The sequence below is a fragment of the Cynocephalus volans genome, chromosome 3, assembly GCF_027409185.1.
Source record: "Cynocephalus volans isolate mCynVol1 chromosome 3, mCynVol1.pri, whole genome shotgun sequence".
NCBI classification, from domain to species: Eukaryota; Metazoa; Chordata; class Mammalia; order Dermoptera; family Cynocephalidae; genus Cynocephalus; species Cynocephalus volans.
Window position 1 is genome coordinate 65,296,928 of NC_084462.1, and position 18,727 is coordinate 65,315,654.

An 18,727-nucleotide genomic window follows, 5' to 3' on the forward strand; every position below is an offset into this window, starting at 1 on the left:
AAAGAGCAAGATGTTAGATCTTCATTTTATCATATCAGCCTAATTATGTAAAGTTGCTTATAGGTAGGAATGAGCAATATACCCTTGAAAGACACATCCATGTGTAGCAAATATTTCCTCCTTCTCTTTTCCTTGATACTTAGTTTAGTTCTCCCTGACCCCTGCCCTCACTCGTTTGGGTTCTCAGGAACTTGTTTAATATTGGTCTAAGGGCATTAAATGCTACATAAGTATCATAAAGCATACCAAAGCTAAGATATATGGAGGAATATTGTAAACTTTACTGTCTATGTTGGTTTAAATAATTAATAATTGACTAAAGCAAAGTCTTTAAAGAAAGTGCAAATTATTTGGGCTTGAAACTTCACTCTGGGTTCTGTCTTTGGGAAAATTTATATAAGCAATACTGGGGTTTTTCTTAAAACATTTTTACTCTCTGCTTGTAAAGTGATGGCTGTGTACCAAAATTTATTATTATTATGGACTTGGCATTTCACCAAGTCCTGAAAATAATTCCATATTAATACTGTATTCAGCAGCTAATACCTTAATGTTGCAAAAAAGCTTATAAACTTGCTGTTAAATTAACAAAAACATGTTTATTATAGCCTTTTCCAACGAGCCCTATCAAAGCACAGCACCTGTTCTTCATAGGAGTCTTGGGTATAAGTATACGGATTGTGCTTTGTTTGCTTTACAGAAACTGGCAAGGAAGGGCTTTGGATTTGGGGTTATAGAGTAAGTTACTGGTAGTGTTAGGATTCCTTTCTCTGTTCTTTTAGTTACAAGCCTTGACTGTGTTCCTAACACAACTTGTTGAATTTCCTTTCTAATAGGGAGAGGTAAAATGCTTCTTGTGCCTCCATGTAATTGAACTCAGTATTCTCACATTGCCACATTTTTGGACCAATCTTAAAATGCTTTACAAGCATTCGAATCAACTTCAGTAAACCATTTATAATCTATAATAAGGAAGTGTGTCCAGTGAGAATTCTCAGGTTATTTCAGGTGTCTATACTTTCTTATTGGCCTTTAGCAGATTGGTGACATGGAGAGATTTGAATAATTTGAAGTATGTTTGGTGTGATTTAGTTATCTGTTGAGTGCCAGCAGCACAGATATTACACATAGTTAGCAAGTTCTCTTTACAGTTGCTTGAGTTTATCTCTCCAACAAGATTGCAAACTTCAGAAGGTTCGGGACCTTAATAATTTTCTGTTGAAGTGAGCCAGGAAAATTCCTTAGCAGGATCTAAGGGTCTCCCGAGTGCTTCCATAAATCTGTAGTGTCTAAATAACTGTATCCAAGTTGTTTTCTTATAAATTGTGCTTCCTAGAACTATATATGTGCTTTTATCAAGAGTTAGACTGTACTTTAGATAATGAGGGAACTTCCTCACTATTCTCACATGCAGGTGGCTCCTTTATAACGTGGGTGTCATGCTGGGTTTTTTAAGCCTAGTGTTATAACTATTTTTTCAACAGTGGCTTACTATAACCTTCAATACCTTTTTCTTCCAAATATGAACATATCACACATCATTTCTTTTCTTCAGGTTTCTTTTTCACTCTCTGCAAGTAGTTATATCATGTTTGTTTTTTTTTTTTGATAATTCTTCCTTTGTCATATGATGGAGAATGCTATTCTTAAAAAGTCTTTTTTCTGCAAAGTTAGAGTTTTATGTCTGATCAACTTGATCCTTAATAAAACATTTCAATATGAAAAATTCTGAATATGAATTAAATAGCCCGTTAAATTTCAACAGAAATTGTCACATTATTTGTAAAATATAGAAAAACCAGCCATCAAATAAGTGGGTATTGACTCAAGTGTACTCTAGCTACACTGAAGTGTTCTGATTAACCATGGCCATAATGGTAGTTTGGACAACTGTCAAAATACCGTTTGTCTCAGTTTGTTAGTGCTGCTATAAGAAAGTACCTGGACTGGGTAATTTATAAATAATAGAAATTTCTCACAGTCCATTTTTTCCCCAGAGACTGGGAAATCCAAGGTCAAGGTGATGGCAGGTTCAGTGCCTGGTGAGGGCCTGGTATTTGCTTCCAAGATGGCACCTTGAACGTTGTTGTTGTCTCATGGTGGCAGAAGGGCAAAAGGGATCAATGCTAGTTCCCTCCAGCCCTTTATAAGGTCACTAATCCCATTGTTAATCGCTTAATCACCTCCTAAAGGCTCCCCTTCTTAATACTATCATGTTGGTGATTAAGTTTCAACATGTGAATTTTGGGAGACACATTTAAACCGTAGCACCATTTGATTGTTCCATTTTACAGTGTATCGAAAGAGTGTGGTTTATGTCAAATCAGATGTTTATTTCTGAAACATGTTGAACCTGATATTTTGTAAAATTTAAAATATTTATCCCAGAGTATATAGGAAACACTTAGTGGGTATTTCCTTTGAGTATTTCCTGAGTAAAATTAAGTTGTCCTATCTCAGACTCATAACTTTTTAGACTTTCAAACCTTTTTCTCTTTGTGGTGGATCACTTTTGAATGCTAGCTCTCCCTTATCGCCCATATCCGATCAGTTCCTGATGTCTGTCACTTCCGCCTCCCCAAAAGCTTTAGTCTATGCAGCTCTCTCTGTTCTTTTGTCCAGTACTGTAATTCAAGTCACTACTCTCACATAAGTTATCCAATTGTCCCTATATCATAACTGGTCTTATTATTTCCTTTCAGTCTATACTGCCCTTGTGCCAGTTTTTCTCTACACTGTAAACAAATTGAATACATGAAAGTGCAGAAAAATATGATAAAAATGTGCAGAAAATGATAAAAATAATGAGATTTACAAGTCCTTTCAGGATCTAGATCCTATTGCTTCTCCTGTCTCATCTCTTTTTACTCTTCCTACCAGTATTCCTCCTCTTCACCACAAACCCTCCAGCCAAACTAAACTGTTTTCACATTTCCAATGTACCATATGGTGTCCTGTCTGGGATTTTGCCCATACTGCTTCCTTTGACTTTTTTTAGTGGTCTTCACTTTTGCTAACTTGTGTAAACTTAGGTCTGAGTTTATATATCACTCCTGGGGAAGCCTTCTTCCCCATTTTTGGGGGAGCGGGTGGGGATGTGCTCTCCAGGTGTTCAATGATTACTGACTTACCCCAACTGTGTTATAATTCTCAATTGGATGTGAATGATCTGTAGAGTAGAAGCTGTGACTTATTTTTCATTGAATCCTTGGTACCTGCATTGGACTTGTCATATTATAGCTTAGTAGATACTTATGAAATGAATAAATGAGTGATGTATTAATGTGATTATTCTTCACTGATTATTCTCTCCAAAATTATCCACGACAAGGCTGAAGATTATATGAGGTCATTTTAATTTAGGCTTGAGTGTTGTTATTGGCATCTATGCCAATTTTTAATATTATATATGTATATCTATTTTATTTACTATGTTAAGTTTATTTAGGCATAAATCATTTTTTGTAATTCTTGGTTAATTTTCTTTTTATAACCTTGAGATTTATCCCTGCCTCAGGTGGAGGATGCGCTATCCTATCTTGACCAGGTGAAGCTGCAATTTGGTAGCCAGCCTCAGGTCTACAATGATTTTCTTGACATCATGAAGGAGTTTAAATCTCAGAGGTAAAAGACGTGTGGTTGTACTCAAGTTTTGTTCTTGGCATGTTGATTTTGGAGGGAAGATACAGCTTATTCTTATCTGCTGGATAAACAAGGGTGCCCTCTTTTTGAAGTTGAATTTTCAGGATCCTGCCTTTATTTTATATATTTATTAATGGAAATTATAGCCACTAGGTTTTTTTCTATTGGTAAATTTTTCTTAACTAAAATTTTTCTTAGTTTCTCTCAATCAAGGAAGTAGCACTGTTAATGTTTTAGGCTACTTGATTTTTTAATGGCTTAAGATACCCTGATATTCTGGCATGGAACTATTGTAGGAGAGTAACTCATCTGAACTATGTAGATGCATGCCCACAAAATGATTGTACTGGTGTATCAAAGATTGGATCTTGCTTGGGAATTGCAGCTTTAGTTTTACTGTCTGAGTATTATTTGCTTGATAGGATTGTTACCATGAACATATATTCTGTTCAAAATTGTGACCAAGCCTCTTTGGATCTAAAGCTAAATGGCTTTAGAATTTTAGTGTTCTTTGTGTGTCATTAATCTTATAATGTGCAGGTTGATTTTTATCTATTTTTCTGTTTTGAGAAAACCTAGTGGAGTTTTTTTCTTAGTTGAGTGTTTGCCAAGCTTTCCATTAATCACTTTTCTTTTTTTTTTTTTTTAATCAGCATCGATACTCCAGGAGTGATTAGTCGTGTGTCTCAGCTGTTTAAAGGCCACCCTGACCTGATCATGGGCTTCAACACCTTCTTGCCACCTGGCTACAAAATTGAGGTGCAAACCAATGACATGGTGAACGTGACAACTCCTGGCCAGGTTCATCAGATCCCCACCCATGGCATCCAGCCCCAGCCTCAACCAACACCCCAACATCCTTCCCAGCCTTCAGCTCAGTCAGCCCCAGCTCCTGCTCAGCCAGCTCCTCAGCCCCCACCTGCCAAAGTCAGCAAGGTAAGCACTTGGAAAATATTGCATCATCTGAAATGCATCTCCAGAAAACATCCTCCTTTGACATTTTTCCTTTGCATAAGACTTAGATAGATACCCAAGTTACAAAGATTTCATCAGAGAAGATGTAGTAGTCACCTAATGTGGTTTGTGTTTACACAGCACATTTAGATATCTATTTAAATTAACGTATCAGCAATCTACAAGGACTTTGTCCTTGACTTCTGCCTATTAAGAAAGCATCCAACAGGTGGTGATGGTGTTTGTGTAGACAGCACAGACAGAAATGGTCATCTTATGGTCAAATTTTGCTTCTGCTCATAGTCATCATTTTACAGAAGTTATTCCTCTTACAGATTAGGTCATATCAAGGCAAGCAGAAGATCCTGTTGATGATGATGATGAGGTGTTCTTGGTCTAGAATTGCTTTGTCTCATACAGTAGCCACTAGCCACATATGACTATTTCAATTAATTAAAATTCCATTTTTCAGTTGCACTTGCTACATTTTAAGTGCTCAATACCCACATGTGGGGCCGGCCCATAGCTCACTCGGGAGAGTGTGGTGCTGATAACACCAAGTCAAGGGTTAAAATCCCCTTACCGGTCATCTTTAAAAAAAAAAAAAAAAAAGCCACATGTGGCTTGTGGCTGTTGTACAGGACAGTGCACATAAAGAACATTTCATCATTTCAGAGAGTTCAATTGGACAGAGCAGGTCCAGAAGACTTTTTAAAAAAATTTTTTATTGAGTTGTAATTGATTATACATATTTTGATCAACTTTGACATATGTTGATCAGCTCAACCTTACTAGCATATATATTGTTATAAATCATACTTATTCTTTATGCCCCTTGTTCAGTCTCTCCCTATCCCCCTCTCCACCCCCCCGAATAGTTTTTTATGTGAAGTTAAAGCAACAATTGAGGTGTTGTCTTTTTTGACATTAAAGATCTGTGTAGAGTGAATTTATTTCTAATTGTACCTGTTGAGTTAGTGAGCTTTAAAATTGCATATGAAAAATTATTCTCTGTAATTGAAGATAGCTTCAGTTTTAAAGTTTTATTTAGAAAATTTGAGGCCATGATATTTGTATCAGAATGTGTGACCTCTCTACACTTCTCACCCCTGTCCACTATGATTTGAGTGGGCTGAAATGGCCTGGCCTGGGTGAATAAATAAAGGATATAAATTGGTCAGACACCTTGTTTCTCTTTAGTTTGAACTTTCTTTTCTTATGTCAAACCATCTGTGCTCCTGAGGAGAATAAAGAGTTTTTTCTTTTTAGCCTTCTCAACTTCAAGCACATACTCCAGCCAGTCAGCAGACTCCCCCACTCCCGCCATATGCATCCCCACGTTCTCCACCAGTCCAGCCTCATACACCAGTGACAATCTCATTGGGAACGGCCCCATCCTTGCAGAACAATCAGCCTGTGGAGTTTAATCATGCTATCAACTATGTTAATAAGATAAAGAACAGATTCCAGGGCCAACCAGATATCTACAAAGCGTTCCTGGAGATTTTGCACACATACCAGGTAAGAGCATTGACCATTCAGTCTGTCTTAACCAGGCCACCAGCCCAAGAACTTGAATAATCATTATCCTGTCTAATAATTCGTACTACAAATTAACCAGTTAGAAACGATGATGTGTGTTTATAAAACCAGTTTTATTTGCCTGATGTGATTGCCCTGTAGCTATAGCATTCAGTCAAGATGTTTAAAGTCTCTGCCCTGTGAAATGTATGCCTGTTTTATCTGGGAAGTATAGAAGACAATTTGTACAGTCTAGTTAATCTACACTAGAAGAAGAAATTTCTCTTATGTTTTGTGTTTTATTAGTTGGTAGTGGTCCTCTGGGCATTTATATTTACTGCTGTAGTTTTAAAAGGAATTAATTGTCATTAACCATCTTCCTCTCCTTTCTTAAAGCTTGAAGTCAGAAAAGGTGCTAAGAATATGAATTTTCTTCTTAAGTGTAGTCTATGTAGATAACAACATTGCTCTTATCAGAAATTACAGAAAGTGTGCAAAGGTGACTGATTCAAAACAATGGTTCTCTAATATGATCTATTCCCATTTGTAATTCCTCAGAAGGAGCAGCGAAATGCCAAGGAAGCTGGAGGAAACTACACTCCAGCGTTGACTGAGCAGGAGGTGTATGCCCAGGTGGCTCGTCTCTTTAAAAACCAGGAAGATCTGCTGTCAGAGTTTGGACAGTTCTTACCAGATGCCAACAGCTCTGTGGTAAGTTTTATGTAGAAGAACTATACTCTTTAGGATTATTATCTTAGAAACTAAGTTGGAAATTTGTAATCAGAAAGGGATTTTTCCTAGATGACTTGTATTTGTTTTGATAAGAGCATTAATCTCTTTCATGTGTCTTAAATCAGCTTTTAAGCAAAACAACTGCTGAGAAGGTTGATTCTGTGAGAAATGACCATGGAGGCACTGTGAAGAAGCCCCAACTGAACAATAAGCCACAGAGGCCCAGCCAGAATGGCTGCCAGATCCGCAGGCACTCTGGAACGGGATCCACCCCTCCAGTGAAGGTGAGAATGCGCAGTGGCTGCTCACTTTGACTTCCATGAGTAAGTCTAGTGGACAAGTACTCTCGATGTGGTCATATTTTCTTATCCTAAGCATGATGACAATTGGATCTGGATATTCTGATCCAGTAGGTTGATATATGTCCCAGAAACCCAATGCCAGGCTTCTTATCTGGCTTTACAAAAGAATGTTAGAATAACACTGATTGCTTGGATTACTGTGCTTTTTTGAGTTCTTATTGTTTTTTCCTATATTATCTCTTTTCTTTGCCATCAGCTGTCATCTCATTTTTTTGTTTGCTTCCAAGGGTTTCTTAGACTTACTAATTTTTCCTTTCTTCTGATTTGATGCTTTAGACTTGCCTTGTGCTAAGAAGATTCTTGGGTTTGATAATTGTTTCAGGAATAAGTGAATGGTCTCTGAGTATGAATAAAGTGCATATGCTTTGTGAGATCTGTTTGGTCTAGAGGCCTGTACTGCCCAAGATTCTTTGTTTGGTTTCCAGATCTTATCTGAATAATCTTAATCTCCAAGGCGGGACCTTTGGGCTGTAGCAGAGGGAGGTCTTAAACTCCTGTTAGTAACCCATCACCTGATGTTTCGTTTTATAATGAGTACTGATAGTCTGCTTACAGAAAGCTAAGCTTGTTCCCTTCTTTGATGTAGTGCAGCTGTGATAGTGAAAGGGCTAGGTGTATATATCAACTGTTGAATTCCTTAGTGACTTCTAAAGCAGTATGTATTATGGAAGAGATAGCTATGTCTACAGTTTAATTAAAGAATAAAGGCTGGTGGAATGTGTAATAGTAAGAGGTGACTGGTGAACAGGAGAATAACTACAAAGACTGACAATAGGTGTTGGTGACATTTTTGAAGGACTTTTTTTTAGTGTTTGTAATGGTTTCTCCTTTTGAAATTAAGTTGAACATAGTAATAGTTTGTTTCTTCACTTCAATAAACAGTATTAGTTACGTAGGTAGCAAGAATCAGCTCAGTAGATATGCTCCACTCTTGGATTTATCTCCTCCCATACTTAATTACCCACAGGTGGAAATAATATATAGGGGGCTTACAATTCCACACCTACTTTCTCCTTCGTCAGTGTAAGCCGAGGCTATGGCTTCTAAGAAAGTGTATTCTGAGATGGCCAAGGTAAATGTGCTGCTTCTCACTGAGTTTGTGTATTTTTTTTTACAGATAGTGAGGATTTTTAAAAGTAAATTCTTACTTGACAGAGTTATGTCATGGCCTATTCATTTCCTTTAAAAGAACAATGTTAGTCTGAGTGGATATTGCTAAGATAGTTATTCCTTCTATTAGGAAAATAAACTGTGCTTTTTCATGAATTTTTTAAATGAAATATTATTAAAGGTTAAAGATTGATTTCTGTCCACTCCAGGCAATCTACACCAGCCCTTTTTACAAATAGCCTCCTCTTCCTAAACAGGTACAAAAACAAGGCAGTGGCATTAGATTCCAAATAAAGTTGCTTCTGGCCTCTGGAAAAAGTAAGGATATTAATCTAAAAGTTTGTCACAGTAATGCCGTGATCATTTCTGGAGAGACCTTTTGGGGAATAGAATGACCTGTGAACCTCCAGAGGAGAAAGAAACTGACAGGCAAACTGAAATAAAAAAGACGAATAGAAACCTTTTATGGTTTAAAGTGAGTTAGTGACTTGAGTTCTCTTTTGTTCCAAATTATTAGCCAGCGGTGATTTCAGTGATGGAACCGTTGAACACAGATGAAAATAAAATTCAGAGAAATCCACTCTTTGAATCTTACATGTTGGTATTTTTCCATCTTTGCAGAAGAAACCCAAACTGCTCAGCCTAAAGGACTCTTCTATGGCAGATGCCAGCAAGCATGGTGTAGGAACTGAATCATTATTTTTCGATAAAGTGAGTAATGAATTAATTAGATTTGATACTAACTATTAATGCCAAATGAAAATCACCTTATCCCCAAGAAGGTTTTGTTTTAAAAGCATCAAAATGATCAGGACTGATTTTTTTTTTTTTTTAGCATAGTTCCCAAGTTGTGTCTTTTCAGTCTGCTAGAACTATTAGCACAGCTAGAGAAATGATAGCATTGTCTGCTTTGGTTTCATTAAGTAGTTTGTGGCAAAATATAGCATTTTCCATGGTAGAAGACAGGTTTTTAGAAAATGCATCACGTTCTTCTCAAAAGATGTTTGGACCTCCCTGGGGATTGTCAGTACCTGCACCAGTTGTTGAGGACTTCAGATGACTTGTAATCTAATTGCTGTGATACTAATTTGTGGTATGCACATATTGGGTTCAGGGAATTCTGATTTAATTGTATGTTTTCAAAGCTCCCCAGGTGATTCTAATGAGCAACCACAGTTGAGATTACTGGTATAAACGGTGTTGTTTATACTACAATGCTAAATATTTACTTTTGGAACTGAAACTCTGGATTGGTCATCTAGCCGCTTAGTTTTGCTTTATGCCATTGAACATTTTTAGATTTTTGGATATTAAAATGCTTAATATTGTAAATAGAAGAAGGAAAAAGTTCAGGTTAGAGGACAGAGAAGTATCTTATTTTCAATGATCATTATCAAGATTACCAGAACTTAAAAACAGTGTTGACAAAGACTCTTGCTGAAAACATCTGTTAGGAGAGGCAACAAAAACTTGGGGACCTCTGATATGGTTTGGAGAATTAAGCATATGAGAAGGTATACTCCAGGATCTCACTTTAAAAATTTTTATTATGGCAAATTTTAAACATATATAAACTTAGAGAGAATATAGTAAAATGATCCTTCACATATACCTATCATTCAGCTTCAGCAGTTTCCAACTCCCAGTCGATGTACTTGTTTTATATATACTCTCACCCATCCCAGATTACTTAGGCACAAATCGCAGTTAGAATATTATTTCATCCATAAATATTTTGGTAAGTTTCTTTTTAAAATGACTCCTTTTTTCAAAATAATCATCACATCTAAAAAACTTAACATTAATCTCTTAGTATCATTAAATATCAGTTCAAATTTCCCAAATTTTTAAAAAGTAATTGAGGATCTCAGTTCCTCACTTAACTATTATTCTTTTGGTTGTCTCCATAAGGTCCGAAAGGCTCTACGGAGTGCAGAAGCCTATGAAAATTTCCTGCGCTGTCTTGTTATTTTTAATCAAGAGGTGATTTCTCGGGCTGAACTTGTGCAACTAGTCTCTCCTTTCCTGGGGTAAGTGAAGTGAGGGGCTTAGCCCTGATGCGTGATATGAAGGCAAGGTAATACTTGATTTGCGAGAGTATATGGTAGGGAAAGTTAATGTCAAATGTCAGTGTCAAGAGAGTCCTGAGAAGTCTTCTAGTCCAAGGCTAAAGATGAGAAAATAGAAAGGGCACCAAAGTATCTATTGACTAATGGCCAAGAGTAGTAGCTTCTCGTCCTCTGCTCAGTGCTGGGATGTTTATAGAGACAAATCTCTCTCAGGGTTCTAGAATCTTGACTGTATCTGACAACCTAAGAATATTGTGAACATTGAAGCAATATTCTTGATCAAAGGAATGGCTAGTTATTTCCTAGTTTCAATGCAACTCTTCCATCGTCATTTTAACTGATGTGAGAGTATTCTGTAAGAAAAGGGGAAACCAAATGCTCAAAAGCAGTACTTGCCACTTAGTCAGAAAATAATAGTCATTGGAATTTGTCCCTGGTAGCAGAGTTCTGCCCTAACACCAAATGGTGGTAGTCATACCTCAGGATAACTGCACAATGCCTCTAAATTGCTTATCAGTTTTTGGTTTGGTTCTTCAGGAAATTCCCTGAATTGTTTAATTGGTTTAAAAACTTTCTGGGCTATAAGGAGTCTGTACATCTGGAAACCTTTCCAAAGGAACGAGCCACAGAGGGCATTGCCATGGAGATAGATTATGCCTCTTGTAAACGCTTGGGCTCCAGTTATCGAGCCCTACCGAAGAGTTATCAGCAGCCCAAGTGTACAGGACGGACTCCTCTCTGTAAAGAGGTAAGGCCTTCCCTAATAAGGAACAGCCCTGGACCCTCAGCTTCATCCTGAAGGGAGTGGTGGTACTAAAGATTAAGAATTTACATGGATGATTAAATTAAGAACGTTCTCTATCCTTTTTCAAAAGAAAATGTTTTACATTTATTTTCAGAGCCTTTGTCATACTAGTGTCCTTTTGTAAACTTGCTGAAGGTGAAGTATATGCAGTAATGTTAGCTGTTTATTCCCTCCCTTAGTTTTTTGTCTATCTTTTTATTGAGAATGCTTAATCTCCAGAAAGGTTTTGTAGACTTTTGTTTCAGTCTCTCTTCTTCTACCCAAAGGTTTTAAATGATACTTGGGTTTCCTTCCCTTCATGGTCTGAGGATTCCACCTTTGTTAGTTCCAAGAAGACTCAGTATGAAGAACATATTTATCGCTGTGAAGATGAACGCTTTGAGGTACAACTTCTTTTGTCATTTGAAGTTTGGGGAAGTAGGAGATGGGAAGGTTGGCTTTTTAAGACTGAAGACACAGGCTCACATTCTTCTGTGGTAAATGCTTGTTGTGGTACTTACCATGCTTTATGCATTTGTCAAGTATAGTATTAGTTCGTTTCTGTTTAGTCTATTTGTATTAGTCCCATTTCTGTTGCTTATGGTAGAAATACCTTAAACTGGGTGATTTATAAGAAATTGGAATTTATTGCTTCAGTTTTGGAAGGTGAGAAGTCGAAAGTCCAGGGAACACTCATGGTGAGAGCCTTCTTTGGTGGTGGCTTTTCAGCAACCTCAGGGGTTTCAAATGGTAGAAAATGGTGGAGCAGAGAGAGACTAACCTCTTCCACTCCTCTTAAAGCCCTCAGAACCACGCCCCTGACCATCGTTATTAATCCATTCACTGTGGCGTGACCCTTCAATCTAATCACCTCTTCAAGGCCCCACCTTTCAATTACCATAATAGAATTTCCCACGCTCAACAGCTACAGTGGGAATTAAGCTTCCAATATATGGACTTTGGGGGAAACAATTCAATCAGTCCACAGCAATATTAGTAAAAAATTTTTTAATGGCAGATGTGACTTATCTAGGCTACTTTAGCCCCTTTAACTGAAATTATCCATTGATGAGAAGGAATTCTTTGGATTGTGAATGGCATTTAAAGACAATTGTGTTTCATATGCTATAGAAAATCAGTATTCTGAGTTCTATAGAGATTTCCTGGAACTGGGTTTTTTGGGGGGTGGGGGGGAGGTAGGTGGTGTCTGGCCAGTACAGGAATTAAACCATGGACCTTGGCGTTATCCACACCGCCCTCTAACCAACTGAGCTAACTGGCTAGCCCCCCCCTGAAACTTTTTAAATGATTCATTTTAAGGTCTGTATGTATTGTTACTCTTAGCAGGTATCTTGTTGTTAACCAACCAACTCTGCTGTGAGAGCAGGAATTCTCTCATTTCTGGTATTGATTTGGCTCTGTTTGAAAGAAAGTTAAACTAGGGACTTTATTTTAAAGTTGTTGAAGGGAAGAGATAGAGTGAATAAATGAGCTTATTTACATGGATAGGAGGAGATGTCTTATTCTTTTTTTTTTTTAATCCATACTGATTTAGCTCTCTTCCAGTTTTCTCCCTTCATACTTGCTTCACCTGTTTCAGTGTGTTTTGAATGAAGAACCACATGCTGCCTGGCCACTGGCAGGTGGTTGGCCATCTTTGCCCCAGTGTTTATGAGTTTCAACCATTGCAGAAAACTATATCATGACAGATGTTAACTTCCATAGGGAGTTTAATCAAGCTAAAGAAAGCCTTTTTTTGTTACCTGTGTTTAGTAAGGTTAGGTGATAAGTTAGAAAGCAGAGCTTAGCATCTCTTTTTCACAGGCTGTTCCTGTTCTCTCAACTGGTATGTCTGCAAATGTGAGGCAACATCCTCATTTCCATTTGTGACTACAAGGGTGAAGATGAAAGAAGTGTGATGTGTGTGTATGTGCTTAGGATTTGGTGGGATGGGCTAGTTTGAAGGAGTGTTCCTTTATCAATCAAGAGAGGTTAGTAATGCAGTACAGACATTGTAAAACAGTGACTTGTAAAAACATCTTAGTGACTTGTAAAAACAGTGTTTATATTTTGATCATTTTTACATGTGCATTGATGTTTAGCAGGAGGTTTTGCTCATTAGAACCCCTTTTGGGGACCCAGGCTGACATAGTGCCACCATCTTGAGTACTGCTAGTCACTAGAGGGAAAATAGAGCTCAGAAGAATCTCACACCCTTAAATGTCCCAGCCTAGAAGTAAAAAACATGACTTCTACCTACCCCATCACAACTTATTTGCCAGAACTAGTTACATGGCCCTATCCAATCATAAGGGAGCTCGGAAGTTTAGTCCATCAGTTGTCCATAATTGGGGGAGCAGCGGGACCAGAAATAACCACAGTCCCAAAACGAGAAAACTTAGGGAGCACTTCTGCAGATACTTGGTTGTAGGTCCTTGAAACTGCTTGTTTACTTCATTTTCTGTTTCTTATTAAGAAAATCTTGTATTAAGACTAGGAAAAAAGTAGATTCAAAGTTTGCCAGTCATTTCTTTAACCAGGATAGGCTAGGGCACTGCCAAGAAAATAAGTGCCAGGAGTTCAGTAAAAATTTAAATGGTTACACACAGCTACAACATTGACTCCTTAAGGAATGAATAGTCACTGCTGTTACTACTACTGGATATGGATATTTCAGTAAATTTAAATATTTCAAATTATGGTACATAAGCTTGTCTTGAGATTGATTTATCATTTTGTGTGGTCTTTTAGAGATTGATTGTTATTGTTTGTAACAGATCTTAGCAATTCAGGAAAGTTTAGGGTAAAGTATCAGTAAAGTTGTCTCTTGTTAGGTCCCTCTGGTCTAGGATCAAGCACACTGTGGTACTGGTGACAGATGTAATAACTACCATTTATTTATCTTTATTGTATGTTTTTTGTGTGCCGGGCATTGTGCTAAACACTTTACGTGGGTCGTATCCTTTAATCCAGAAAACAACCTTGTGAGACTAGTAGGTGCTGTTGGCGCTATCTTATTGACGTGGAAACAGTCTTATATGGCTAGCATGGCAGAGCCAGGATTCAAATGTAGGGAGTTTGACTCCCTACCTTATTCTCTTGACTACTATTCTATTCTGGTTTGGACCTTAAGTATAGCTCTTTTTTATATTCCTCCTTAGCTTGATGTAGTTTTAGAGACCAATCTGGCAACAATCCGGGTTCTGGAAGCAATACAGAAGAAGCTTTCCCGCTTGTCTGCTGAGGAACAAGCCAAATTTCGCTTGGACAACACCCTTGGGGGCACGTCGGAAGTCATCCATCGAAAGGCACTCCAGAGGATATATGCTGATAAAGCAGCTGACATCATTGATGGTCTGAGGAAGAACCCCTCCATTGCTGTTCCAATTGTCCTTAAAAGGTACCTGAGCAAATGTCCCCTTCCTGCTAGTATATTTCACGATAGATTCAGTGTCCCATTAAAATAAGACTCTCTCTTTTTTTTTTTTTTTTTTTTTTTAAGATGAACGGTAAGGGGATCTTAACCCTTGACTTGGGAGAGTGTGGTGCTGATAACACCAAGCGAGCCATAGGCCGGCTCAGTGCTCTCGTTTTGACCTGATTGTCCCTTGAGACCTCTATTTCTCCCCAGCCCTGGTTGTTGGAAATTGGTACAAAGTGGGATAGTAGAACTTCTTGTTGGGGTTCTGTGTAACCAGCATTAGAGAAGAAACCTTGAAAGTTCATGGAGGAGTGTTCTCTGTGTATGTTTGAGGGGGGTGTTTTAAAATACAGAAAAGAACAGAGAAGAAAACAACTACCTATATTCCTGCCACTCAATACTAAATGTTATTATTAACATCTTCGTTTTTCTGTTTTTCTTTTGTTTTTGGCAGCTGGACTTTCAAGGGATCCAAACTCTTGACCCTTGTGTTACCATGGTTTTCAATGAGAAAAATCACCCTTTGTCTTTGTAAAATTTGATACATGCTCTTTATAAAAAACAAGATGTAACTTACCATTTTTACCAAGAGTGTCTTACTTCTTTCTCATAACAAGCCTCTGTGTCAGACTTAGGTATAGAGGGGCTGTTGTACCCACCAAAAGCCAAGCATCAAATAGGCCGGAGAATGGACTGAGCCCCCAAGTCCTCTTAAGTCCATGGCGTTCTTGCCTGCACCTTGAATCCTCCACTAAGATCTGGGTCCTCTTAGTAGAACCTGGTGGAAATTAATTCTTGTTTGCTGCGTAGTTCACAATTGTCCAGATTTTATTTTTTACTCTCTAGTCTTCCCCTCAAGAGCTGGCATAGATTGATGGTTATTCCTGTTCTTCTCAGATTTAACATCTGACTCTTGAGACAGGTTATTCTTCAATTGTAGTACTATTTTTGGGTTTTACTCTTCTCTGTCTTCTGGAGCATTAGGATCAGTTATTCTGATCAGAACTTCCCAGACTGTGTCCAAAAGAACATTACTGTGCAGGTTCTCTATTGTTGGACTTCTGCATTTCCATTAGCATAGCAAATGCTCTGGGAAGTCTGCAGTAAAGAATCATGTTTAACTTCATTTTAAATGGCCAAGGAAGAAGAACCCTTTTTTCATGGAATACTTACTGTCATGTCAAGGGTCATGTCATATTCTGTGAAATGCTGTTTTGAGAAACCATTCTACATAAGATTTCTGACTTTGGGACAAATTACTTCCCCAAAGCAAGTCCTGAATGCGTAAATATCCTCATGTAAGAGTTCAGGACTGGTTTGATAATATTTATCTTAAGTTGCCGATAGTTTTGACAGACCTAGTGTATCTTTGACTTTTGAAATAAGGTAAGTCTGGAATATTTCTCACTTCTAAACCCTCTGAATTCCTGTGTTTTGGTTTGCCTTTCTTTCTCCTCCACTAGGTTAAAAATGAAAGAGGAAGAATGGCGAGAAGCCCAGAGAGGCTTTAACAAGGTGTGGCGAGAACAAAATGAAAAATACTATTTGAAGTCTCTGGACCACCAGGGCATCAACTTTAAACAGAATGACACCAAGGTCCTGAGGTCAAAGAGCTTACTCAATGAAATTGAGAGTATCTATGATGAGGTAAGTTGGGGGTTCTGCTTCTGTGAGTGGACTCCCATCTTTATATTCAGTATAGCTTTGTCTTTTTATGGCTGGCCAGAGATCCAAACCCATGACCTTGGTGTTATAAGGCCGCACTCTAACCAGCTGAGCTAACCAGCCAGCCTCAGCATAGCTTTGATTCCTGGAAAATTACCTTTGTTATATGAAAGTGATACCCTCCAATAGACCTGTTGATTCTTCATAACTATCAGTATTCTATTCTTGATTCTGCCATTTTAAATCTAAGCCTTACCTTATACCTCAGCTGTTTCACTAGTTTTCTTTCTTTCTTTTTTTTTTTTAAAGATGACCAGTAAGGGGATCTTAACCCTTGACTTGGTGTTGTCAACACCATGCTCTCCCAACTGAGCTAACCGGCTATCCTTATATAGGGATCCGAACCCTTGACTTGGTGGTATCAGCACCACACTCTCCCAAGTGAGCCATGGCCGGCCTGTTTTCACTAGTTTTCTAATTTATCATCCTGGTCTCAGTTTACAGCTCCTGCCTCCCTCTCCCACTTCTCCCACTCTCTGTTTCCCTCAGATAATACCTTGTATTCATATAGACTATCTCAGCTGACCACAATTTATCATTTTTCTTTGACCCCGAACTCTTTGTAATCCTTATTTATTTAGCCCATTTACCAGGACTATAAATAGTACTGGGAACCTAGATGCAGAGATGAATAGGAAATTAATCCTGCTTTCTGTGAGCTCACAGTCTTAGGAGGTGGATAGAAACATAAATGCAGTGCAATTGGGAATTCCTAGAATGGTGAGATCTTGAATTTTAAAAAAGAATAATGAGGGGCCAGCCCGTGGCTCACTTGGGAGAGTGTGGTGCTGATAACACCAAGGCCGCGGGTTTGGATTCCTATATAGGGATGGCCGGTTGGCTCACTTGGGAGAGCGTGGTGCTGACAACACCAACTCAAGGGTTAAGATCCCCTTACTGGTCATCTTTAAAAAAAATAAAAATAAAAAATAATAAAACGAGCTCTTACATAAACTTAATTATCCATATTTTGCCAGTATTGTTACATTGTCACCCTCCACACCCCTACCCCAGAAGTATTTTAAAGTAAACCCCAAACCTCCTATCATATCCTCCATATATACTAATCCAGAATTTTAAAAAACGGTCCCAGTTCTGTTCCATTGTCATGCCTGTAAGTCATCAAAGTCTAGAAGGTACCAATATTTTGGCATTAACCCACATCTCCCACACTACCTGTTTGTTTCTGAAAGAGGTATAAAAATTATTAACGTCAGGTCCTAAATTTTGGATTGAAAAAAAATGTAGCCACTGTGGTTAATAGTGGAATGTACTGCTTGTAGATCTGTTATTGGTGTAGACATGTCACAGAATATTTTTGTGTCTCCTACCAGAGGCAAGAGCAGGCTACGGAAGAGAATGCTGGTGTGCCTGTTGGCCCACATCTCTCACTTGCCTATGAAGACAAACAAATACTGGAAGATGCTGCTGCTCTGATTATCCACCATGTGAAAAGGCAGACAGGCATTCAGAAGGAGGACAAGTATAAAATCAAACAAATCATGCATCATTTCATTCCAGATCTGCTCTTTGCTCAGAGAGGTGATCTCTCGGATGTGGAGGAAGAAGAGGAAGAAGAGATGGATGTAGATGAAGCTACAGGGGCAGCTAAGAAGCACAATGGTGTTGGGGGCAGTCCCCCTAAGTCTAAGCTACTGTTCAGTAACACAGCAGCTCAAAAATTAAGAGGCATGGATGAAGTATACAACCTCTTCTATGTCAATAACAACTGGTATATCTTTATGCGACTGCACCAGATTCTCTGCTTGAGGCTGCTGAGGATTTATTCCCAAGCTGAACGGCAAATTGAAGAAGAAAACCGAGAGAGAGAGTGGGAACGGGAAGTGCTGGGCATAAAGAGAGACAAGAGTGACAGCCCTGCCATCCAGCTACGTCTCAAAGAACCTAGTGAGTGCTTAGATTGTTGGTTTACATAGGGTGTGTATGGGGTTGGGGGCCTCAGGGCCTACTTAGAATAGAGACTGCTTTCTTATATTTTCTTTATTAGAGCCTGAGTAAGGTTCCTATCCTGGCTCTGCAGTTAACTGATTGTATGACCTTAAACTCTGAACCTTCTTACCTGTAAAATGGAGGTGCTAATTATTGTCTTGTGGGGTTGCTGGGAGAATTAGAGAAAATATGCAAAGCACTCTGCAGCGCTTGGATCATGGATACTTAACCAATGGTTGGTACTATGGATACACCAGGGAAAGGGGGTATCAGTTACCATTAAAATGTCACAGTTGATTCCACTCCATGACAGAACATAAATTCCTAGTTATTCATGCTTCCGAGACAGATGGGAATTTTCTCAGATATGTGTGTGTGTGGGACTTCTGTTTAACCAGTGGGGTTTGTGGCTCATTCTTAATAAGTAGAAACTGTTTATGGTAAGGAGATTGGAACT

At 38.3% G+C, this 18,727-nt stretch overlaps 1 protein-coding gene across 1 annotated transcript in view; it reads left to right on the top strand.

Annotated features, from left to right (window-relative positions):
• The window catches only part of SIN3A (SIN3 transcription regulator family member A), a 55,536-nt gene that overhangs the window by 20,077 nt on the left and 16,732 nt on the right, over window positions 1–18,727 (top strand). Inside the window, exons 4-15 of the mRNA XM_063088956.1 lie at window positions 3,518–3,624; window positions 4,296–4,578; window positions 5,866–6,117; window positions 6,676–6,828; window positions 6,975–7,133; window positions 8,943–9,032; window positions 10,233–10,351; window positions 10,928–11,138; window positions 11,462–11,578; window positions 14,336–14,574; window positions 16,059–16,242; window positions 17,655–18,228. Of these exons, the coding sequence (XP_062945026.1) occupies window positions 3,518–3,624; window positions 4,296–4,578; window positions 5,866–6,117; window positions 6,676–6,828; window positions 6,975–7,133; window positions 8,943–9,032; window positions 10,233–10,351; window positions 10,928–11,138; window positions 11,462–11,578; window positions 14,336–14,574; window positions 16,059–16,242; window positions 17,655–18,228 (2,488 nt within the window). The remainder of the gene's footprint in view (window positions 1–3,517; window positions 3,625–4,295; window positions 4,579–5,865; window positions 6,118–6,675; window positions 6,829–6,974; window positions 7,134–8,942; window positions 9,033–10,232; window positions 10,352–10,927; window positions 11,139–11,461; window positions 11,579–14,335; window positions 14,575–16,058; window positions 16,243–17,654; window positions 18,229–18,727) is intronic.